At 45.6% G+C, this 25,491-nt stretch overlaps 1 protein-coding gene across 3 annotated transcripts in view; it reads right to left on the reverse strand.

Annotated features, from left to right (window-relative positions):
- LRP8 (LDL receptor related protein 8) overlaps window positions 1-25,491 on the reverse strand; it is a 190,963-nt gene that overhangs the window by 10,171 nt on the left and 155,301 nt on the right. For 2 of the 3 annotated variants that reach the window (XM_030493884.1, XM_030493887.1), the window contains exons 5-13: window positions 17,273-17,635; window positions 10,806-10,928; window positions 10,331-10,453; window positions 7,349-7,468; window positions 7,094-7,219; window positions 5,098-5,269; window positions 2,477-2,704; window positions 1,824-1,942; window positions 125-264 (exon numbers count right to left, since the gene is read on the reverse strand). In XM_030493884.1, coding sequence (XP_030349744.1) covers window positions 125-264; window positions 1,824-1,942; window positions 2,477-2,704; window positions 5,098-5,269; window positions 7,094-7,219; window positions 7,349-7,468; window positions 10,331-10,453; window positions 10,806-10,928; window positions 17,273-17,635 — 1,514 coding nt within the window. The remainder of the gene's footprint in view (window positions 1-124; window positions 265-1,823; window positions 1,943-2,476; window positions 2,705-5,097; window positions 5,270-7,093; window positions 7,220-7,348; window positions 7,469-10,330; window positions 10,454-10,805; window positions 10,929-17,272; window positions 17,636-25,491) is intronic. The other variant, XM_030493886.1, reaches the window with a different exon arrangement.

The raw sequence follows: 25,491 nt of genomic DNA on the forward strand, positions 1-25,491 counted from the left end.
CAGTTTCTATAGCAGCGACCGCCCTCGCCGAGCTTTCGTTGCTATGCAAAAGGCAGAGCTTTTAATCAAGAGCTCAGACCTCTTGCAGCCTCCAGTCTGTCCTGCAGCCGGTTTCGACTCTTACCTCAAACACTGCTAAGCCGAAAGGATGGCTCAGATCATCCACAGAAGTGATCAGAACTTTCCTGTTGCTGCCATTGAAATCAATGCAGGACAGTGAATGCAATTTGGAGTCTACCCAGTAGAGACGCTGATTCAGCAAATCTGAGAAGTGAAACACAATGAAGCAGAATTACACACAGCTCCTGCACCCTTTTTCTCTTGCCCAGCATGTTTTTCCCACTGGCAGCATGACTAATCTCTTTATTATTGGGCCCTTGTTTTCTTTAACACTAGTTCTGATTTTGACTCAGTGCCCAGATATGCTGGGATAAGACCCTATAAATAAGATTAAAAAGGAGGAACATTCTGTTGTGTGTGGGGAATGGCTGACTGACAGCTTTGTACAATGAGGTCCTTTTGTTACCAGGAGGAGCAGGCCAGCAGTGGTTTGGGCTTCCCCGAGTCACTCATCAGTGCCTGAGAGAGAAGCTTCATCCCTCTCAAGACTATTCAGTCCTTGGCCTCTTGCTGGAGAACAACTGTGATTCAAATGAAACACCTCTCTGATGGAGCTGTGTGATTTACACATTTTCAGGGAAGAATCATCCTGGCTCCTGAACCCTTGTTTGTGCTCCAGGTTGTGGAAGGCTGGTGGTGGGGACACTCCTGCCAAAGCCAAACAGGTTTTGGGCAGGGGACAGGTCAAAGTGGAAGGGAAGGATTCAGTGTTTGTTAGAATACTAAGCACTGAATTTCTCTTCCTGGAGTAAATTCACTCATTTTGGATGAGATTCACTGAACAGAATGCCAGTGGATGAGTGCCAACACAAAACAAGTTCTGTAATTAAACAAGTCATTAATTAATTTCTTAATTACTAAAGGATAACATTATTTGTCCACAGCAGTAGCACTTCAACACCATGCACTGGTAGCAGCACTTTCTCCTCCATCCTTGTCATGGCCAGAATTTTCAAATATAAAACCAAGCAGAGAACCTCACATTTACATGGTGTCAAACACAGACAGCTGTAACTCCAGAGGAAGGTGTCCCCTGTGGCCCCATGAGAGCAGGAAACCTCCTTTCTCCTGTGACTTGGTGTGCAGTGAGAGTGACCACAGCCCTCTGTGGGCCAGCAGGATCATAGAATCATAGAATGGTTTGGGTCGGAAAGGGCCTTAAAGATCTTGTTCCATCCCCCCTGCCATGGGCACAGGCACTCTTGATGATCAAAGACCTGTCCAACCTGGCCTTGAGCACTGCCAGGGATGGGGCAGCCACAATTTCTCTGCGCAACCTGTGTCAGCGCCTCAGCACCCTCATAGTGAAGAATGTTTTCCTAGTGTCTAATCTCAATCTCCCCTCTGGCAGGTTAAAGCCATTCCCTCTTGTCCTGTCCCTACAGGCCCTTGTCCAAAGCCCCTTTCCAGGTTTCTTGTAGCCCCTTTAGGCACTGGAGCTGCTCTAAGGTCTCCCTGGAGCCTTCTTTTCTCCAGGCTGAACCAGCCCAGCTCTCTCAGCCTGGCTCCACAGGATGCAGGGTAAGAGCCAAGATGGGTTCCATCTTGCCACCCTGATCCCGAGTGGCTGGGCAGGCTTTGCAGGCCGTGTGTACCCACTGAGCACTGCTTTTGTGCATTGACAATTTTGTTTTCACAATTAACAACAAAAATGAATTGCTGTCAGCCACAGTAGGTGCTGTAGCTCTACCCTGGGCACTTACCAAGTGTAATGCCATTTGGCCACTCAATGTTGTCAGTCACCAGCACTTGCCGCCCCACGCCATTCAGGCCAGCTTTCTCAATCTTAGCTTTGTCTCCCCAGTCAGACCAGTACATGAACCTGAAAGAGACAGATGGAACAACACAGTAAATTGGACTCTAGTGTAAGAAACCTGCACTAATAATTGGAGTAGAAAGTGCCCTGTTGTCTCTTCAGTGAATTCTGGTATGCACCTTGTGGAGCCACATACTGCCCCGCAGGTGCTCTGCCACAGAACTTGTATCAGAATGCGAAATCCCACTTTAGTAATCCCACACAACCTCCTGGTGTTCCTGCTACCTATGTAGCTACCATGTATCCAAGCAGCCCATACACATCAGACAGACTACTTCATTCCCCAGCATAGCCTATGTGCCTGAGCCACCTCAGGCCCAGCAAACACATGACCTGACCATTATTTTCAGAACTTTCTTTAACAGCGGTGGCCTTTCAAAGAGTTATTTGAACCATCTCAGTCCCATTTCAGTTCAATAGATCTATCTTAAAGGGCACCTGAAGTCTTGATAAGAACCACCCACAAGTTTGTAAGAGAGGCAGAAAAATGACTGGAACGCCTCTGTTGGCAAAGGGAGTATTTGTGGTCTTTACACCTACCTCCGTGTGGGATCAACAGCAATGGCTCTTGGCTCGCTGAGGTCACTGTTGAAAAGCGTCCTCCTCCTGCTTCCATCTGCAGTAGCCACTGAGATGGTCTTGTTTCCGGAATCTGTCCAGTAGATGTTCTTATGGACCCAGTCTATTGCCAGTCCTTCAGGAGAGTTCAGCTGGCTGTCTATCAGAATCACCTGCTCGGCAGTGTCGCTCGCTTTGTCTATGTAGGCACTGCAAAGACAGGACTCGTCACAGCGCTGATGTGGCACAGAGAGGGCCGTGCACACGTGCATGGGGTTGTCCCTCAGACAGCTGGATGCCAGGAAGCACCTCTGCAACCCCATGGAAAGGAAGTGTGCAAGTGGCAGTGTGGGTGACGCAGAAACCCTTATGGCTGTATGTGCAACCTTCAGCTTTCCTACAGCTTGAACTTATTCCTCTACACCTGGGTGACAGGCATTCCTAGAACAGGGAACAGGCATTCCGTTTTTCTACCTGCTTCCTGCTAGAACTGCACAATTTAGCAAAACATTTGACTTCAGGCATGTTAATTTCAATAGCATCAATTCATGGGATTTATGGACATTAGAAATGTAATCTCCAGTGCTCAGCTGAACAGAGTTGAACTCAGCATGTAAAGAAATGTGCTTAAATGTATTGCAGAATTAGGACCTGTGTAACTAACTATGATTCATCCAAGGGATTCATGGAGTTGTACTATTTGGCAAATGATCTTGTTAGATACAAAGAAAATGTTCACTAAACATCAGTGGCAGCCTCCACATCTTTCCAAACACTAATGAAAGGCAGCAAACTCCACATGGATGCTTCATACATAACAAAATGGTGCTCCTACAAGCACACAGGCTGATTCTGCACTGTTGCCCCTGCACCAGTATCAATTGCACCAAGTGAACTGAGATGGAGTTAGAGTTTGCATGCTTAGTCTGGCTCTTAGAGTAACGTGGTACCTCTTAAACCAGACTCTGTTATTTTAGCTTGATGAGCAGCACACGTTCTAACTACACAACTCCAGGCAGGTAACTCCTCCTCAGTGTGTTCAGTTCTTCCCGTCCACCACTGCGGAGAGCTGTGGTACCCTCAGCCTCACTCCCTGCACTGGTGGGGAAGCCCAGAGAGGCTCCTGCAGCTTTCAGAATGGGAGGGCTGAAGTAGAGGTGACATTTCAATTCTCCCAGCAACTAAATATGGTAAAAGACCTTCTGACACCCCAAAAGGGACATCACCTGAATAGCAGAGGAGCTGGAAAGGCAAGTGAGGTGCATTAAGAAAGATGGGATCTCTTGTCAGCAATTACCTCCTGTCCCACAGTTCTCACCTTGTGACAGCCTCTCGACTACAGACTGCTTTTCCCCAGAGGACTCCTGCAGGTGAGTCCTGTTCTCTGCTGGAAGGACACGCTGGCCTTTTGTTTAGAAGTGTTTGATATTAGTGATGGTAGAAGTATCTTAAACAGGAACAGGAATTGTTAAGAACTTACAACTGCGCAGTTGCTCTGCAGGAAGGGTGGGACTTAAAAAGCTCATGCAAGCAGGAGTAAGAAAGAGAAAAATCCTGCTGTCTGGAAGAAGACAAAGGCTTGGTACAGCCATGTCTAGAGCATGGACATTGTTCAGTGGCCCCCAGTGTCCCAGGGCGTTCGCTGTCAGAGCTGCAGAAGGAGCAGTGTGTCTCAAGTAACTCTGTGTATACATCTGAAGCCCTTGCCCACCCCTGCCTGCGCCTGCAGAATCAGGCTTGGTGACAGCAGCTTTCTCCTGAGCCATCTCCCCATTTTCAGAGCCCCACAGGCTCAGGGTACCTGCCGAGCTACCCGAGTGCTTCATACTCAGCACAGCCTGTGCAAATTTCCCTGCCAATGGCATGGGAGACACCAGAGCCTGCAGAAACCCTGCCTTGGCTCCCCCACGCTGAAACCAATCAGCCTTTGCCTGATCATTAGCTAAAATCCAGAACAAATCACTGTAGAAGCTGCAATAGGGTGCAATAGCTATGCAAATCAGAATATACATGGGGGATTTTCGGCACATAAATTAAATATATTTTTAACTAGGCACACTCACAAAGCCCTAGTACATAATACTGTGATGGATGATATAAAACAGCTCAAGGAGGAAGGAGAATTACAGAAGGTGTGCTGTGGTCAAGTGCTGTGAATTTAAATTCAGTCTACTAGAGACTACAGTGGACAGCCAGCATGTGTTGCTACCTCCCTGCTCCCACCATTTGCCTCCTTTGTGCTTTCAGTCCCTTGTGGTTTCACGTACAGCAAACACACAGAACAGCAGCAGTCTCACACACCACTGCTTGGCAATAGTACGATTAAGTAAATGGGAGTCTACGTGTAATTGCACAAATGCAGCAGGATCTATTATTGACAAAAAGCCTTCCTGCATTATCAAACCAGATAGCTGCACAAGGCCCTGATTTCTTTATCAGTTCCTAAAGAAGCTTACAATGTCTGGGCCACAACAGATAACCCAGTAAGGGAAGAAAAGCCCTCGGGTACCCTGCACCGCTCTCTGTACATTGTCCTTTGGGGGTGCAGGCTGAACCATAGCTTTGGAAAGGTACCAAACCTCCCATCCTCTCTTGCCCCTTACCTGTAGATTTTTCGGTAGAACAGATCACACCAATATATCCTGTTGGTGGACACCTCCACGTCCAGTGCCACAACGTTCTTCAGCATGGGAATGAGGCGAGAATAGTCCCTTTTCACCAGGTCTATCTTGCGGACCTCGTGGCGGTTGGTGAAGATCAGGTACGGACTCTTGCCTACCACAGAAAATCAGCCAGTTTAGCAGCTGACCCAAGAGCTAGACCTTCATTTCTCAAACAACAACAGTCACTGCTAGTTCTGCTTTGTAACATGCCAGAGGCAAGTGTAAATGGTTGCCAGAGGCAGAGCTACCACATGGACATGGAGGACCACAGCACCTCTGTGTCACTAGATGTACACTGGCTCTTGGTCTGCCCATTCTGCTAAGCCACAAGCAGAAGTCTGGGCAATGTTCTCACCTTCAATCACACATTTTAGATACAAAATACATGGGCCAGATTTTGGTGACTCATGGCCAGGACAAGGAAGAGAAGGGCTGGCTGGAGGGAAAGGAGGCAGACAGACTCGAGGCATCATAGAGCCATATTGAATCCAGCAAAGCCAGGACTGGTTGCCAGAGAGGAATTTTAGACTGTCATGTACATGTAGAACTCACACAGTCACCTGAGCACTTGGGCTCAGGCAGTGCACATCTCTCTTGTGAGGGGCCAGAGCCTGCAGCCTGGGTGCTGGTGACACTGCTACTGCAGTCACAATCTCAAGCCAGCCCAGGATGGAGCCTCTTGAGAAGCATAAAGTTGACCTGAATTTTCCAGAAGACAGGAGAGCAGGACATACAGAAATCAATAGTTATTTTGCTTAGAAAACCATAGCCAGCACCTTAGCCTCCATGGTCATTCACAGTGGGCCCCATGGAGCCCAGTTTCCTACCGAAGGAGGCAGACGCCTGTGTCTTCAGCTCAGACCAAGAGGTGCATGTCCTTGCCCTCTGCAAGTAGCAGAGCATGGGACTCTCTGTGTTCTGAATTGTCACTTAAATAAGCTGAGAGTCAAACAGCTAAAGCTTTAGTTTGCTCTTTGTGCACCTCCCTGTTTGAGGCAGTGACAGGATGGAGGCTCAGAACGAGCTTTAGTGGTTTGTCTCCAACAGTAGCCAGTTGAAGATCCTAGTGTCCTTCCGTTGGGAAGGACAAAAGGGGACTCAGGAACACAATACTGAAAGGGAAGAGCTGGGACAAGGTTCTAACTCTGGAATACATCATGCTGCAGGGCTCCCAGCACAGACTCTTGGGCACAACAGAGCTTTCTAACCAACAAGCAGGTCAGTGTCCCAGGATTTGGGCCAGTCCTAACTCGGCAGGTATGAGACTAACAGACTTTATGAGGACAGCAGGGCACTGTGCCTACCATGCAGAACCTGGGAAGAAAGAGGCTACATGGATGTGCAGGATAGCACTAGAGAAGTAATTCTGTATTGCAGGTAACACTCTTCCCCAAGAGACTCACCATTTCCATTAAAGAACCCCCCATCATGGCTAACGGGTAGTCTTGCACAATTCAACTTTCCATCCCTCTGACATTAACATTCATTTCTGCAATAAGGTCGAGCAAACTGCTGATGTTCATGTTGGTATTTGCATAGGAGGGTGGCGAGGTGGCTAACCTACCATGCTTTAATTGGCATGTTTTCTTCCTTTTAACAGCACCACCACTAAATGCTTTTGCTGCACTGTTTTTAATAACACCTGTCAAAAGACTTTCTTTTCTAGTTTCAGCTTCAAACAGCCAACTAGTGACTGCAATCTTGCTCTGTACACTGTTAAAATATTCTGATCTGCATGATCAGTAGTTCTTGCCTAGAGACGCATCTGCTATCGCTGCAGCAGTTCTGTGCTGCTTGGAATGAAATGTCTTTGCTTGCTTTCTTTGCTAGTTTCCTTTTGTTTCTGTTCCTCCAGCCTCAGCCCTGCAAGCATGTTTTCTTATCGGAGTTGGGATGTTGAGCAAGCAGAGTTGAAGTGCCTGTGGTGGTGTCTTACCTACAGCTTTGCAGTTCTTGGACAGGGTGTCCATCTCGTATCCCTCGTAGCACTCGCATTTGTAGTCCCCCTTGTAATTAATGCAGATCTGGCTACAAGCGTCTGGATTCTCACATTCATCTATGTCTGAAAGGAGTGTTTGAAACCCATCAATAACTTGAAATCAAACCATCTGTGATGGAGCAACGCTGAAGTGAATATAATCACGTCTCTGTATGGTGAAACACAAGGGACTGCTGTTTGCATGTAAATTACCTCCACACGTTTTTTTATCCAGAAGCTTGTATCCCGGTGGGCATTCACATTCATAACTGATCTTCAAGTCTTTGCATATGTGTGAGCAACCACCGTTGTTCATAGAGCACTCATTAATACCTGGAAGGGATACACAGATTACCTGTGGCTTTTAGTTGTTAGACTGAATAGAATTAAGAGATGTCCTGAGAAATCTTCCCATATATCATAGCTTTTGGTAGCCAGGAGCTGGCCACAGGGAGCATGTGAGTGACTTCACAGATAGGAAGCCACCACCATATCACTTTCTTGCTCTTTATTATTCCAAACCAACACTGTAGGATCATTTGAAAAACTAGTGCCTAAATGAACAGGGAGCCCTGGGGATAGAGTGTTTGTGATTCTCTGCATCTCATCCCATCGGAAAGCTGCTGCTTTGAGCATGTTCTGCCACATGTGAGAAACTTCCGAGGGACCTAAGGGCTCTCTCCAGGAGGCTCCTTCTTCCCCATGCGCTGGTTCATGTTGATTTTTCTGAACTGTCTCTCTGAGCTTTAATAATTCATGCTGAGGGAGTCTCACCTCCCAGGGGCCAGCTATTTTGAAATACTATTTTCCCATCTAGCTCCAAGGAATGATCTATGTGAAAATTCCAGAAAACACCACAGTACAGTCTGTCAGAGATACTCCATTAACACCGAGGTACAGTCCTCCCACAAACACATCCCACACTACAGCCTCTGCTGGCAGCCTGCATCAGCCCAAGTGTGCAATTTATGAAGCAACAGCCCCAATCTTTTCCTGGGTCCCTGTTGAATCCCAAGGCCACCCTTCTGATCTGGCTTTCAAGTGCTGAAATGAAAAACAGAGTAAGTGGATCCTTGTAACTAGAGCTGCATGAGAGGTTGAGGAAAGCTGGTCTCCTGTCAGAAATAACATTTCTTGTAATTAACCTACACAAGGTGTAGAAGTCTTCTCCCTATGTAAGACTGCTGAAGAGAAGCTGTAGGATTTCAGGGATGGTGGGCTCACTAGAACAAGCAAAATTGATATGCTTCAATCTATAATGCAATTTAAAGGCAAAGTTTTCATTTATCTCTTACTTCTTGCTTCCTTGCACACTGCAGGTGAGCAGTATAGCAGAGCCATTAAACCAGTGCTCTTGGAAGAAAATGAAAACAACCACAAGCTAATGAAGTCAGGAAGACTAGGAAAATACCATGCCAGAAGGAACCCCATCTCAGCTCTGGGATGCTTTCACCTTCCTATCAAAGACACACACATACAGGTATCAATACATTATTAATAAAGAAAGTTCACTAGGCTCCAAGAAGACATCCACGGAGTCACTCTGTGTGCTGTCACTGATGTTTATTAATGGATATCACATATTCCTATCCTTGCACAGAGCTCCAGAAAATGGGGTCATAAACATGCACAACTGTTCTCTGCAAAATACTACAAAGGCTGTTTCAACTAACAAGCAAACTCACTCAGATGATTCCCCTAGTTTCAGAGGTACTTTGTGGATTGGATTTAGAGACTGTAAATCAAGTGCTGGTTCACTTGCTGCACTTCTCAACAGGAGCTGAGGAGGAGCCTGGCAGAGACATGAGCCTGTTCTCTTTCTGCTGCCCATTACCCAAAGTTCAGCAGTATATTCACTGCCTGCCTAAAATAAGGCAAGTGATTCTCTGTCTTCTGTCGTGCTTTCTTTTGGCAATCTTAGAGGACACTGCAGCGTCTAGCACACAGCTAGACAGACACACCAAGACGAGGAGCATGTCCTGCATCTCCTGCCTTCTGCGTGGATTACTTCTGTGTGGGTGTTACATTCACAGCAATCCACATCACTCAAAGAAACATGTTTTCTTTGGGGCCTATTCTCCGCTCAGTTTCCTAACTCAAAACCACACTTCACTGCCAGCCTGGAACTGCACCACATCAACTATGGCACTACCGTAAGACTGAGCACCAAGCCCAGCTGAGCCATGCCACTGCCCTGTCTCCTAAAACAAACTGAGCTGTCAGCTTTGTTGAGAGACCTCCACAAACAGACAAGTTGCAACACCCACTCAGAAAGACAGGGAGATGTGGATTAGTGTAAGAAGAAAGCAAGGCCATACTGAAAGCACAAGGTAAGAGCTTCCTCACTAGGCACTGATACAGAAGAGAGACTGACAGTTCTTCCTGAACGTGAGTTACTTCCGAGGCAGGCACTGAGCTCCATGCTACTGGTGCTCCATGATGTCATGGAAAGAGATGCCTGCCTGAGACATTTCTGCACTGGGGATCAAATCCAATGTGTTTGAGTAATGCTGCAGATCGGGGCTGATGCCCACAGTGTCTGGTGGGAGGGAAAAGTGAGAGAGGAGCTGCCCTAGTGAGAGGCACAGCTCTCAGGCGTGGGCTTTCCATTCTGCTGACTGGCATGCAGAGCTGGCTCTCATGGCTTGAGCACTGTCACCAGCCCAGAGCAAGCAGGACACTGCAGAGAGGTACCTGCTGTCACTTCTAAGGGAAGCAGCAACAACATGTAAAATCCGGAAATGGATGAAGTCATCTCTCAGTGATCGCTGCCACTCTACATGTTTTCACATCCAAAGTATGTTCCCAATGTTAAATTTTTATGATGGTATCATCATCTTACGATTCAGAGATAATTTAGGCAATAAGGCTAAATAAACTGGTCTCTGCTGTGGAGGACACTAGTATCTGAGGAGAGGGGGAATTCCTGGTTCCTAGACCCATGCTCAGTTCATGCGTCCCTCCAAGAATAAAAGCTGAGCTGAGAAGGGCACAGTTCAAACTTACAGATGATCAGACTAGGCTACTAATTATATTCATATGAAGGGTGATGAAAGAATAAAGGCAAGGAAAGAGAATCAGAGTGAGAAATAGCATTAGCAGCTACATGTGGTTACACTCAAAGCTGTGAGCACCAGATGGAGAAGAGGGGAAGCAGTTACAACAGGAGCAACACGTAGAAGGCAAGTACTGTACCACATTCTTTCAGAGGCTCGTCAGACCAGTCCCTGCAGTCTCTATGTGAATCGCACACTTTGCCTCCGTCAATGCACTCTCCACTCTTACACTGAAACTTGCTGGGACTTTCACATGCTGACTCTGTCGTGTCGGGCAAGAGAGGAAAGCAACTAAGTTAGACGAGGCTCATGACAGCAAACAGCCTGACATAAAGCTTCAAGAGGGTGTCATTAGCAGAAATAGGATGGGATTAAGCAAATGAACATTAAGTCTGAGTATCATGCAAGGTATTTTTCAAGTCATACAGTCTGCCTGGTCAGCACAATCATCTCTCCCAAGCAACCCCTCTGCCAGAATGACTTAAAACTCTCTACAGGAACAGCCTGCCATGGCCCGGAGGAGCAGCACAGGCCTCTTTCCATTTCCAATGGCCACACAGCTCTCACAGGCTCACACTATGGAGCACAAGGAGCGCAGATCCGTCTGTACCTACCTTGGATGCAGCCTGCCTCATCGCTGTTGTCAGGACAGTCGTGCACCTTGTCACACTGCTTTGCTCCATGGATACAGGTCCCGTCACCACACTGGAATTCATCTGGCTGGCAGGTCACCAGAGCTTTAAAGCAACGCATCCAAGCATTAGCTATAGAGGACTTGAATCTTTTCCGTGGTACCTTTTAGCCACATACTCTGACACTGCTGGAGTCTTACACTCTCTGTCAGCAGATGTCACAGAGTATCGGCTGCTTCCACCAAAGCAAATGAGGCAGCTCTGGTGCCCCTCTGCCATCCTGTATCACTATGTCCTTGGGAAAAGAGCCCCAAAGCCCATATGAGCAGATCTAGTCAAAACAGAATCAGTGCAGGCAGTGAAGCTTCTTGGGTACGACACAAGAAAGCAAGCAGGCAGTGAAACTATCGGAAGTGGAGCCTCTCTGGGGTCTTCAGTCTATGTAAGTGGGGAGACTGCCTTCCAACTAGGAGTGCAAAGTGGCACCGGGGAGGTAAGAGCAACTGCTCCTCAGCTCCTTCCTTTAGAAAAAGCTGTATTTAAGATGTATTTCAAAACATGTTCAGGCTAAGAGCACGGGCAAGAGACATACATGTATTGACTCTGCCAAAGTCAGTGTAGCCACACTAGGAACGAAGCTTAGCAACTCAGACATATCATTCAGGTTACCAAATGCCCATGAGCTAACAGACAGAAGAAGGCAGAAGAGCTTCACTGCGCTGCAACTTGATGTTCCTTGGGGTTACAGGCCAAAAACACCTCCACAGTGTCAGGCCAGGCTTCAAGCCCAAAGCTCATTTGCCCAGGTCAGATTATTAGAGACTCAAAAAAGATCTGGTGCATATCAAAGTTGGGGGAGAAAATAAAACACGCAGCTGCACTGACCATACTAAAAGCAGCCAAGTTTCCCTCCCCAGGGTTACACAAGCGAGAGATCTCCCTAGCTGGGACCAGACTTGTGCTGAGAAAGGGTACAGGCACTAACTAGCCAGCAAAAGGCTGCAGCCTGTAGTTCACTGGCAAAACAGGCTCCTCATTCCTGGGACGTGATCAGCAGCTTACTTCTGAGGGGCCCATCTTACACATGTTGTCTTAAAATCCTATTAAGGCAGTGCACCCTGAAGAGCTCTTGATTCTAACCTTTCCATCTTGCTGATTGTGTCCCGCTATCACATGACAGAAAATCACTGCCTCTGAACAGCTGCAGGAGATCAGCACTGATGTTACTACATGGGAGGTGAGAGCTATGTGGCAGATCTTCCCTGACAATTTGACAAACTGGTTCTAATATAAAAACGACTCCTTTCAGATAACTCAGGAAGAGCACAGGTATGAAGTGAGCTAGCATCAATACCATAAAGTATCAGTTGCATAAAGGCTCGGTATTGTTGGTGACTGCATCCCACAGGACACAGAATCTGGATTCATGACTGCTTCACTGGACTTAGCTCTAGTGCATCTTCAGCTGGTAAAGGGCACAACAGACAGGAAAAGCCACAACTGCAGGGCTGGTGGGGGAAGGGAGGAATCCTGCCTTTAGAAATACACAGTATTCACAGGAGGAAAGTTTGGAAATAGCACTGCTCCTTGGAGAGGAAAGCCATATGCACTATATTCATAAAAAGCTGCAAAGAGAGAAAAAATCCCAAGCAATAAGCAGAGTTATGGGACCAGCTGTGTTGCTACATTTCAGTTAATAAACCCAGGCACAGAAATGGGAAACCTCAGTGGGACATCTGGGACAGCAGCTCCAAACTAAGCATGTGGGAAGTGCTGCTCTAAATGGAGAAAAATGAAGGAGAGGAGGAAGCAAAGCTGTGGTCTGGGAGAAGCACAGACCACACATTTGGAAGTGGCACTGAGAGCTCCTGCAGGGAGGCAAAGGCACTTGTGCTTGAAGCGTTCCTGCCACATACAAACAGCCACCTGCCCTCTCTCCACCTCTTCTGAGCTAGACCTTGGCCATTGCAAAGCTTTTCCTACTGCCTAGCTGAAAATTCCCTTGCCACAATTATTTCTTGTCTTCAAACCCAACCAGTTTACTTCACCTCTCCTGGAGCAAACTCTGCATGTGGAGACAGTCCTCCCTTTTTGACTATAAATATTAACCCCCACAAAAGCGTAACATGGAATTAAAGCCAACTGGAGCCTTGTCTTGCCTGGAGCAGGAACAAGTCTCCAGTTTATCAAGTAAATCTGCATGACAACAGCTACAGATTTGGAAGACAGGCATTATAAAACCTACTAAATGTCCTCAACTGTTATCTTCAAAGCTCGTCTAAAAAGCAGTTATAGCTAGATGCTAAGAATAGAAAGGGTTCTAATCCTAAAACAAGATGAAGGACAATTTCACAGGAACTGCAAAGACAATGTTGAACAAGCAAGACAGAGAAAAATGACAGCACAGCTCTTAGCTCAGTTGCTACAGGGACTGCAAAACATGGATGTTGGAGTGTACAACATCAGTGCCCAAAGCTTTTGCTTCAAGAAGAAGGGAGAGAAGTTTGGAGACCAGGCTTGGTTTCCTGGCTCACTTCTCATTCAAGCAAAGCTGTGTAAGTTCCAAGCTTTGAGGAACGGCCCCTGAGCCTCTTTACATACATCTAAAAAGAGCAGATGCAGTAACAACTCTTAGTGGTCACAAAGATATTAAGGTACACATACAGCATTTCTATTTCTTGGTGCCTTTTTCAGCAGGAGGAGAGAGAACACGATGTTTATACCTGGCCTGGAGAGCGTAAGTTTGAGGGGAGAGGGCCAGGAACTTTGTTATCCTGAAGCTGGGACACAAACCCATCTCAGCACCGCTGGCAGAGTTGACAGCAGGTTGCCATCGGGGCCATTCCCAAAGCAGAGCAATATCATAAGAAGAGGGAAGAGCTGTGCTGTTTATTTGCACAAGATGTTCAGAAAATTGCTGTGCTATTTTGAAGGGTTTAAATTGGGGAAATCTCAGCAGTTTTACAGCCATCTCCTCTGCTCTGCGAATCAAATATGGAACGATTTACCAAAGCCCTGCTAAATTAACAGGCACACTCAGACAGACACACTTCCCATTTGCAAATACAGGGCTCAAAGCTGTACTGCTCGAATTCAGCAGATACATTCCAGATTCCAAGTCTGAGCGTGTGTTTCTTCTGTCTTCTGTTTCCATCCCCCAAATGAACTTAATCTCAAGAAAACCCCTGCATTTGCAAAATACATCAATCCTATTTTATAGATGGGGAGATAGAGGCACAAAAGTGTGAGGTCAGGTCTCAAGGGATCCGTTTTATTTGCATTGTTTAGTCTCCCTCCTGGATGCTCTAATGTGAGTTGCAAAGGGCATTTTAAAATATAACCATTCTAGATTTGGAGATTAATAAATCTAATGTAATGTTAATTTATGAATACATATATATACATACATATCTGTATATATACCAGAGAAAAACCCCAACCACTCCATGTTCTCACACAGCTTTCCTGAAATGACTCATTCCCTATTTATTTGCTGTCTTGCTGCCAAAACTTGTTCACCAATTGTCGCCCTTCGTTTCTGCTCTCCTCGTTTATCACCCCAAAATGCTTATAACAAATGACTGGTGATGGCCTCATGACATTCTTTTTAAAGCATTAGCTCCCATCTCTCTATTTTATAGAGTACAAACCCCAAATGATTCCTATTTGTGAGAGGAGACATAGTGCTGGTATCTTCAGTTTTAAGCAAGTCAAGCCTAGTGGTGCTTGTGCCATCCCTGATGCTAAGGGGATGAAGCAGTGTCATACACCTCTAACTCCCTGTGCGCCACATGGTACTGACCTCAGAAAGAGAATTTCTGGAGAGGGGAAAAATACTAAAGGTCAATCCCTAAACTTCAGTCCAGCAGATGAACAGTGATGCTGAGTTTCCAGAGCTCTTAAATGTCACTTTCTTACCACAGACGTGCACCCAAGCAACGGCTGCATTTAGGATAGGGAAGCAACATTAGTTTTGGCTCTAACCCAGTTGAGCCACAAGCTACACAAGCACTCAGTGCCGTGAGTCCTCTCCTGGCTTTGAGATTCCCCTCCCTGTGGTGTAAACAGCAGCAGGCTTAAGCACATCTGTGGCACTGGGGTGACTCCTGGCTTGCATGGGTGTAAATGGCAGAACCAGCCACTCTGTACAGAGGAGCAGTGCAGTAGCTAAAACATGGTGCTTTGAATCCCACTGTTTCCTGCCCACAGGACTGAAAGCAGCAGGAGCAGCTCACATGCTCATTTCTCCTGGGTAGATAAGCTGCATATTGTGCCATGCTGAGACTTAGTGGGAAAAAATTTCAAGTGCTGAATCTCTGCTAGTCAGAGATACCGTTGTCTCAAGTCAATTCTGCCACATTTCCTCCTTCCTCCACTGGTTGTCAGCACTGTGCTGTGCTGCAGCGGTGTCCAGCTGTGTCCTCTGCCCCAGAGAGGCTGCCCTTGGACTATCTGGAAGTGCTACTTGGTGAAGCTGCTCTGTAGCTGAGGGATGCTGTCAGAGCTGTGCTGCTTTTGGGCCTCACATCTTGGCAGTTTGAGCTCAGCTGGATATTGTCGGGGTCTGTCAGATCAAGGAAAGAAAGCTGGGGAACAGAGAGCTGCATCTGCCTCAGCAAGGTACACGGGCACTACTCTCACCCAGCAGAGTGTCAAAGTAAATGGGGCCTGTGAAAGACTTAGAACAATTCCTTTCAAGCTGAAACAACAGAGACTGAAATTTTAGAGACACTTCATCAGAAAGCACCATCTGTAAGCTGCTCCCCTCTTTCACCATTTGGGAACACAAGGGAGCTCACCTTTCCCTCTCCTAAGTCGTCTAAACTCAGCCATCCTGCCAGGTTGCCATCACTGCAGGGAATGCAACCTCTGGGACAGCGATCAGCTCCACTGGGAGTCCCCTGCCCCAGACACCAGTTCTTCGCCTGTGTTTGCAATGTGGGCTTGGCCACTGTGTCCTGATTCAGAAGGGACACAAGTACAGGATTGCCTGCAGAAGGTCTCAATGAAAACAGGCATAAAATAACACAGGCTGTCGCAGCTAGCAGTGCACGCCTTCACTAGACATGCTCCTGGCTGGCTTTCTTACAGTCACTTCACACTGATATGGATGCTTTGTCTCCTGACTCCACTGTCCCTGCAACGCTTCAGACCCTGGAAGTACTGCCTGGGTACCTGCTGCCCAAGAGATGTGTCAGCTCCTGTATCCCTTCTTGGAGATGAAGGAAAAGACATCCTAATCCATCCCTATTCAGGAGGGGACTGAGAGTGACGATATCCTTGTACCCAGCAGTCAAAGCTGCTCTCTTCCTAACAAAACATATTTGGCTTCACCTACACTGCTTTCTCTTTTAAGAGTCCTTGGCTCTTGTAAAGGCACAGCAGTTCCAGGGTTATCCTGTGCTTTATCCCCTGCTCTCCTGCAGTGTAAGCAGTGGTATCCAGGACTTACTATATCTTCCTCCTCTTGCTAAAGCTGCCACTGAGTTTACATCTGCCTGTCTCTGCCTGGGAGAGAGTCTGATCCCCTGCTCCTTGAAGGGCTCTCCCAGCTGCTCTGAGCTCACCAGCCTGGACTCAGGGTCGACACTGCTATGAAAAGATGGTGTTGGCAAAAGTGGTAAATTTTCTTAGGTACCTTTGCAAGAATGTCTGTTTTCCGCAGCTTGTTGCTGCCTTCCTCCCCAGAGGTGGCCCAATGTCAAAGCTGCTAAATATATACAGCTATGTAAATATTTTATTTTCTTTCAATCTTGTCATTATGAATATTTTAGCACAACATTTTGCTCTTAGTTTCTTGTGTCTCTCCCTCCTCAGGTAAGTGACCAGCATGAACAGTTTAGTGGCTAAAAATGGATGAAACATTCAAAATACCATGCACACCAACACCACCATATTATATGCATAAAGCCAGCTGAAAAGAAATCCATTATTTATTAGCTCTGTGCCCTATCAAGCCAAGCTCAAAGTGCATTTCCAACTGGATTCTTCAGAGGTACTGCTCTTGACTGCCTTGTTCAATATACTCTAACTTCAGAGGCAGAAAATTAATTATTTCTTTTCCTGCTGATCATATATTCCCTTTACCACTGTGGCTGCTAACCTTCAGGCTATGACCCCACCACGCAGCCTGAGGGCTTTGAACATTTTTGCTATTTTCCATTCATTGCCTTTCTAGTGAAACAGATCTCTTCTGAAGCACAGTACCATCCAACAGCTCTTGCACCTCCTTTCTAAATCCTCAAGGAAAAAGCATAAAAGGAGTCTGGAATATACCTGACCCTGCTGGGTTGGGCACCAAGCCATGCCATGTGGGACACAAAACACTCCTTGTCAGGCACACAGTTGCTGCATAGACATCAAAGACTTGCCTTAAATCACAGCCCACAGGGCCCCTTTCCCACACAAAGGAGCGCCCTCAGCCCTGTCCCAGCCCGGCAGACACTCACGGCAGTCCTGCTCGTCAGACTTGTCCTTACAGTCTTCATCCCCATCGCACTTCCAGTTCAGGTGGATGCATTCACCATTGCCACACTGGAACTCGTGAGCTGCGCAGGTGTTGAGGGCCTTGGCATCGTAGCCACACTTCTCCACGGACTCATCCGACTGATCCTCACAGTCCGGCTGGTTATCGCAGACCCACAGCTCTGGGATGCACACACTGTTGTTGCACTGGAACTCATTGGGGTTGCAGGTCAGAGGGGAGCATTTTCTTTCATCGCTGCCATCCCCGCAGTCATTGTCCCCGTCACACACGAAGATGATGGAGATGCATGACTTGTTACTGCACTGGAACTCATTGGGAGAACAGGCTTGGGAATAAAAACAAACAGGTGAGCTGAGAGGTCTCCAACCTACCCCTCACCACTCTGCCAACTTTAGCACATGAGAAATGTCTGAGAGGGAGAGCACGAAAGCATTATGTTGACTATCCTAACCCAGAACATTACATTCCCAATTGTAAACTACATAGCAAGGAGCAGGTGAAGACGCACTGGTCACCTCCCCAGCTGTGCCACGGTATGCATCCTCCATGGACAGCCCTGAAGAACAAGGGGCAGCAGGGCTGTAAGAAGTACAGGCAGGAAAAGTAGGGGACTAGCTGCAGCACTGCCCTGGTGTTGAGGCAAGGGCAAGCCTCGGTGCATGGGGTGGCAGCAAGGAAAGAGCAGGGAGCTTGCAGGGCAGGCTGGAGCTGCACTGGCACGCACCAGTGGACGCACACAGCGCTTCGCTCTGCTCCGCACTGACATTATCAGCTTCCTGACTTTCACAAGCACAGAATCAGGTTTCAGGATTTCACAGTGTGCCTGGTTTTGGACATATTAAGTGGGATGTGTAGGGTAAATATTTAGTGAGTCGAGCATCAATTTAGCTGCAATCTGCCAGTAAGGCCCTTTACAACACACTGAACGCCTTCCCTGGAAATCACAACTCAACATTAACATACAAATGAGGCGTTTGTCAGATAAGAAGCCGAGTGGAGTACTCTCCTCTTTGAGCCTAATGGGCAGTGGAACCACAGAAGCCTGCTCAAATTAATCTTTCAGGTACTCCAAAAACGTGCAGTTCACAGTCACCTTATTTCATCAAGGCGTGGGGGAACCACGACTCTGGAAGAAATTCTCCCTAAGCACTTTTAGGTAGTTACTTAAAAATAATTCTGCTTCTGCAGTTTCAGTTATATACAGGAAAGTGATGGCTTTGGTAAATTACAAGTACAATAAATGTATACAAATAAATTACAGTAACGTTGTTTTTTTTTGTTTTACATTGTATTTGGGAGTCTTTTTGTCTTCAGAAGCAGACCTGTGTACCACAGAGCCCCTGGGATAAACCACACAGCTCAGACAGTACCGATCACTGCAGTGGCAAGTGCATCAGCAGAACCTAAGGAAAGGAGGTGTCGTACCCAGCTTTCAGCCAACAAAAGGAACCCAGTGGTATTCTACTGAAATATTATGTCTGGTTTATACCTGGAATGAAACTGTCTTTATCTACCAATTAAGAACATATGCACTTGTACACAGATTTGTATTTACATTCCAGCTTGCAAACTTGCGGGGCTGTCTCCTAACCTTATAGTTTTACACCACAGTGTCACAATACATATACCTCTCCCCTCCTGCCCTGTGCTCTGTCCCATTTACTCCCAGGCTTTCCAGATGTTACTGTGCCTACCAGAGTAGCAATCTGCCCAATGAGAAGAAAAAGAGGTTTGCCTTCCTTGGTGCAACACTACCGTGCACTGGCCACAACCCAAGCTCGCTCCAACAGGGATAAATGTTAAAGAGAATCTTAGCTGCATGTTGCTGTGTGCCCAACTTGACATCAATAATTAAATGCAACAGAACGTGGTCACCAAAGGAGCATCTTGTGTTAGACACCAAAGTATCATCTGGTTCAGGCAGGTTGCTCAGGCTCCTTCTGTACTCGGTAGAGTATTTTGGATATAGAAGGATGCCCTCAACAAACAACTCCTGCCACCTACCTTGGGACAAGCACTGTCCCTTGGAGGGGCTAATATTTCTCCTCTCCAAACAGGGGGAACTGAGATTAGACAACTAAGGATAGGAGATGAATCCCTCTTAATAAGGATGTGAAATATGAGCACAGTCTGGTGGACAAGCATGTGAAACCACCCCTTCTTTGCATAGGACAATTATGACTGTTAAAATGCTCAATTTTTCACCCAAATGCTGCTCTTTTTCTTCATAGAACATACTTTTCTATCCTTATCCCATAAGCAGAAATAATCTATTAACCCTCCTGATCAGTACACAGCTGTATAACCTAACACTCTCTTCAGGTGATGCATCATATAGGACTGACAAGTGGAAATGTAGGAAATGTAAGGTCTCGGTTATCATCTTACCGATCTATTCAAAAAAGGAAGTGGGAAACAGGAATATTTCTAGGGCTCTGTACAGTTTCTGTAACAGATCAAGGCTGAGAAGAAGAAATTGCTTTTCTGGCATTATTTTTGATGAATCTCCGAAACAGATCAATGAGCAGAATCTTGCACAGTCCTTTGATCCCTAATTTTTGGGCAAGGTTGAACGATTCACACACTCCAAATGTGCATTAATTTCCTTCCCCCCAACTGTAATGAGCCCATCGTTTTTCCCTCGTTGTTTCCCAGGTCCCACCTCCACCCCTCCTTCTGTCTGTATTCATTTTCTTTCAGATCCTTCAGAAATCTGCTGCACTGGCAAATTAACGACTGATAAACATATGTGTGGGATACAGACAATGGAAGTTTGCACAAAAGCTCCTCCTCTGCACCTACAAATCCCAGCACAGATATAAAACTACTGATAATCGCAGCCAGAAAATAGCAGCACTTCAGCTCTTGCAACCTCTCATGAGGACTTTCTCAGTGAAGCTTGTGAATTACTAGCTAGAAAAATCGCATGGTCATGATTATTTTATTTCCTTTTAAATATTAAATTTAGTGTGATGACAGCACTAGACTACGAGTTCTCCCTCCACTGAATAAGCGCTGCAGTCTGGCTGTTGCTAACTCCCCTTCAAACCACTGCAGTCCTCAGGTGGGGATTAATCCCTGTAACTCACTCAACACAGCTAAAACCAGGGGAAGAGGCACCTGACAGTGCTCAGGTCTTCCTGCCTGCAATTACAGCAACCATACGCTGCTGGGACAGCCAGTAAGAGTGATGGGCACGATAAGGACGCCACTGGACAGCCACCAGAGCTGTCACAGGGACCAGTGCAGCACACGCACAGTAGCCAGTGGCAGTGCCAAATGGGAGGACATGGTCCCTCACTACAGAAGGCTGCTGTAGGTATCTTCTAGTGAACTCAAGAAATAAAAATGCTCTTTTCATTTAAAGACCCAATGACCATCTTCAGGTCAGCTCAAATAGGACAGTTCCTTCTGGGTCACACACGTCCCCAGCAGGAATCTCCATCTCCATGCGCGGCTGGCTCTCCTGCTGGCCACGGAAAGACAGATAACCTCCCAATTCCTCTCACACTTCCATTATCCTCTCTGACAGCTAAAATCTGCAGGGCATGCCAGGATAAAGCAAAGTCTGCAGCTTCCAGCCACTCGGGAACTTGCTCTGGCACAAACACGCAACAGAGGAGAAAAGCTGCTTACAGTCTCTCTGTACCTAGGCAAGAGCCAGCACGCTCATGCTCTTTGGGGTCCCTACTGCATGGTTTGAAGAATCCAGTAAAAAGCAGCACTACAAATCATCTTACATAGCACCTGGAGAGATGAGGATAGGAAAACAAAGGCCCAGGGACAGTTTACTTCACATCTCCTTTCATAAATCTGCCAGGGTACCTGGGCAGTTCCATCAAATTTCAGTAGAAAATGTGTGAATAGTAATTAAATAATCACTGGGGTAGTTTTCCTTTGACTTGAGCAATTTGTTTGCAGTCTCTGATTTTGCTGCCTGCCCTACTGTAAGCTTATTCGTGCAAAACAAAGGAAACTAATATTAGCTTGCTTGCCTTAGTGCCAAAGAAACTAATAAATGTCGTACTCTGAGATGCAAAAACTACTTCAAATACGAAGTGATCCCAGCAGAAAACTTGGAAATGTTTGTCAAGAAGTGTTTAACCAACTGTACTGTAATCTGTTAAGCTTCTTTATAGTTTTAGGAAGCAAAATATCAAATCTAAATGATAGTGTACATGTGCTTTAGCCTATAGATAATATATTCCAGAGGTATTCTGCATTAATTTCTGCCTCGTACTATAAACCAATATATAAAGCACAACTGTCACCACTTTTGCCTCACAGCTGCAGTCTTTTTCCATCTCTTCAGGAGAGTAGAGCAGAAGCAGTCTTTGAATAGAGGAAGTTTAAAAAAGAAAGAAAAAATATAGACTGCAGTTGTGGAGTTAGTGTTTTAGTACCGGCTGGTTCTCTTTTGCCCAGAGCCAGGATTTAACCAGAGGCTTTAGTGAGTAATCTGGTGCAGCAGGAAAAACCTAAGCTCAGGCTCTGCACCAAAAACTTGAACTAATTCTACCACATGCTTTTAAGCGCTTATAGAGAAAAGTAGAATGTTCTAAAGATACAAAGCACTCTTTGAGAACCGTAATTTCAAAAAAAATACACATTTGTACAGAACAACATTTCTACAGTGGGCACCTCTACCAAGCAGGGGTCCTCAAATCAGGATAAGACTCAAAATATGAAATAAACAGGATATCCATCATTGATAGGATCTGGGAATTATGTATAATTCCCTATAACGGCTGCCACTGATAATCTTTAGTTAAAGATTTTCTAGCTTTTCAGTAAGAGTCAGGTATTTAATTCATCTCTTGCCTCCAAAAAATCAGTTCCACTTGAAATTACATGAATGCCTTAAAGAAATAGAATTATTTGGTTAAATTTGTGGTAAAGTGGATAACGGCAATTACTGATGTGCAAGACAAGAAAATATGAATCATTACACTGTATTTTAATCCCACTCTCCCCAAAGCAATTTAAATAAAAGTGTGCCTCAAAATTTCTTGTTCACTTAAAGGATCTGATAAAGGGTCTTCTAAAGAAGGTGAAGGATGATTTGCACATACTATCGTTTGCACTGAGGAGGGAGCGATCTGCTGGTGATTTTCTACTACTTCAACGTTGGCAGGAGAGGCTGGTGGACTTCAGAACTTTTCCTAAGCTGTGAGGTTTAGGGTGTGAGCTCCACTTGGCTGCAGGAGTAGAATGACTGAGCTTCATCTGCCCAATTATTCTGCATGAAGTGCAAACCCAGCTACCACAGCCCATATAAATTGATCTCTGAGTTGGACCATGGATAAGGAGGTCACAGAATCGAGGCAGGCTAAATTAAGTTGGAACTCCCAGTCCAGTTACCAGTGCTGTCATCGTGCTAGTTATATAAAACTTGTATTTATTTTGAGGCTTAATTATATCTAAATTATTTGTTTTGTCTGCAGATAACTGGTGTGCTTACCCAGTATCTGAGTAGTTAATGCAGATCACTGGTCGAATGTCAGTCTTTAAAGCACGGATTCATGCCTAGAAGGACAACTTTCCCATGGAAAGCTGCCCTCCAGGAAGGACAGCAAAAGAGATGGAGGTAAATGAAGATGACCTTGAAGTACATTGCTCTGAAAAAATGACAGGCCTCCCATGGAGGGAATAATGCAGCTGAATTGCAGCCTCACTACTAACAGTGGTTGTTGCTATGGTGATTGATACCGAAAAGCCCATATAGATGAAGACTGCAGAAGGAATAGTAATTCCTGATATTGTTCACATCACTAATGTAGCTAAGGAGCCATCTCACACACTCTTGCAAATTAGTATTTGCATGTGCTCGCTGCCTTTGCCACACTGCTCCCCTCCAACACAAATGAGTTATTTTTCCACTCTCTGCAGCACTATTTGCATACTATTAGTTAATTACAATGGAGCAACCAGATGCCAAAGTCCCTGCTGATAAATAATAGTTTGTTCAAAAAATGTATTTACTGATTCAGAATGTATTTCCTGAGAATCATATAGTCATTCAAAGTGGTTTAATTTTCTGAAAATGGAATTAATTATGACCCCACAATTTATGGAGAGAAGCTGCTTACACACAAGATGTATGCACAAGATGAATTTCTTCCCTGGCTTTAATCTTACTGATGTGCAATAAGATTGCTAACTCATACCTGCAGTCGCCTCAACTGTACTTCATAGCAGGAAAGCATTAGGAAGTTTATCACAGGTTTGCCTGGTTAAGCGGCTGAAAATAACCTCAAAATAAGAACAAGTGAGTCCAGTGTAGAAGGTTTAAGGGTAAAACAAAGCAGCTTGGGAATAAAAAAAACGATGGTCAGAATGCCTAAGGTTGATACTGTGCTGCTTTTTGCTAAAATCCCACGGGTATCATGGGGATAAAGACATTATTATTACCCTTCTATATTCTGGTTGGAATATAGCTGAATGATATTGGGGTTGTTTGGTACTAGACAAAATTTAAATGGGAAAAAAAATATGCTGGGATGTGTTTGGTGGGTTTGTTTTCTGACTCTGAAAATTGAAACCTGTATGGGACAAGCTTACTGCTATTCCCTCAGACACGACTTGCTTATTAAAATGGCCATTTTCCAAATTACACCAATTTGGCAAATCCCTCAGAAACATCTGATCATATCCTCATAACTAACACCTGCTCTAATATCACCACACAAAATTCTCTATTCCTGAGGAATATATAAACAATCTTCCAGCAATCAGAACAGACCATTATCAAACAGGGTCTTGATCCCATGACAGTACACGCGAAACCCATGCTCTGCATATGCAGACCTCTTAGATTCAGCAGGACTCCCTGTGGTTGTGAGGACTGCCTGCACAGAATTTGCTGCATGACCAGGAGTTAATTTTGCCATTGCAGAGTTTAAATCCCAGACACTTTGCCAGGAAAAACCTGCTCCATTGACCTCATCTTCCATCCACTGGGCAGACTTCCACTCTGGGCTCATCTGCTAGTACAGAGACATGAATTGCCTTATTATACCTGCCTCGTTTTTTCCATTGCTTTCTGGTTTCCTACGTCCAGCTCAGGACAGAGACTTCATCAGAATCTTAAAAGCTACACTTTAGTCACACTGGTGAATTAGGACCTGTTTTCTCCTGACTGCGAAAGGCAAGGAATTCAAACCCATGTCCGTTGGTCCACAGCTATGTTGCTGGCCTGCCACCTCCTCCTTATCCACACATTCCCAAGCACAGGGATGGCACCAGTTTAACCAGCTGGCAAACTGAACTGTTCCACCAGATTCAATCAGGTCTTTTACACTGCCATAACTACGAAGGGAATCCTGTAACAAATCCACAGCACTTATCTTTATTGAAGACAGATAAGGAACAAGGGAGCAGCAACTGCCACTACAAAGCTACACGCACTACTAATGCTTGTGCAGCTACTCTCACATGATGAAAACTGTGCACACCTCAAAAGCACTCACAGAGAAAGAAAAACAATCTTAATTCTTAAGTAGAATTCTTTCTTGATGGAATCACCACACAGGCCTATCTGTGAAAAACAAGAGAAAGAAAAGCCACATTGGCCACACTCAGGATACGTTTCCAAACCAATGGGATAAACAGGAAAGGCAGAGAGAAACGCCTGGCTTCAGCATGATAATCTGGTAGCCACAGCGCTGAGGGCTCACAGGTTTTAACTCAGCTGAGTAATGAGGAACAGAGCAGTGCTCACATTGCAAGCAAAAAGGTCACTGCCCCATAAAATCTCCACTTCCACTAATCTCTTTTGCTTGATGGGAATTCTCTGTAAGAGGAGATGCTGCTTCTTATTGCTTTGCTATTAGACTTAAATATTCATTGGATTTAGAACATGGCACTGTTAACTCTTCTGGAGCACACACAAAACAAGGAAACACTGAAAGCTGTCAGATCTCAACCCCCCAGTTTATCCATCTCTCACATTTCCCTAGGAACAGTGATCCAAAGTGAGTTTGGATATAGGTTCAATAACAATAAAAAAAGATGCCTTTGAAATAAAACAGTTTGCAAGGCAACAGATCTGAAGGGAAGAGTACCTTAAAAAAGCATTTAGGATACAGTGGAGACAAGTGGCAGAATTCAGTGTAGCCACATTCAAGGTTATGAATATATGACAAAGCCCATAAAGGCAAGAGCACTGTGATGGTTTTGGGA

The sequence above is a fragment of the Strigops habroptila genome, chromosome 8 (assembly GCF_004027225.2).
Source record: "Strigops habroptila isolate Jane chromosome 8, bStrHab1.2.pri, whole genome shotgun sequence".
NCBI lineage: Eukaryota > Metazoa > Chordata > Aves > Psittaciformes > Psittacidae > Strigops > Strigops habroptila.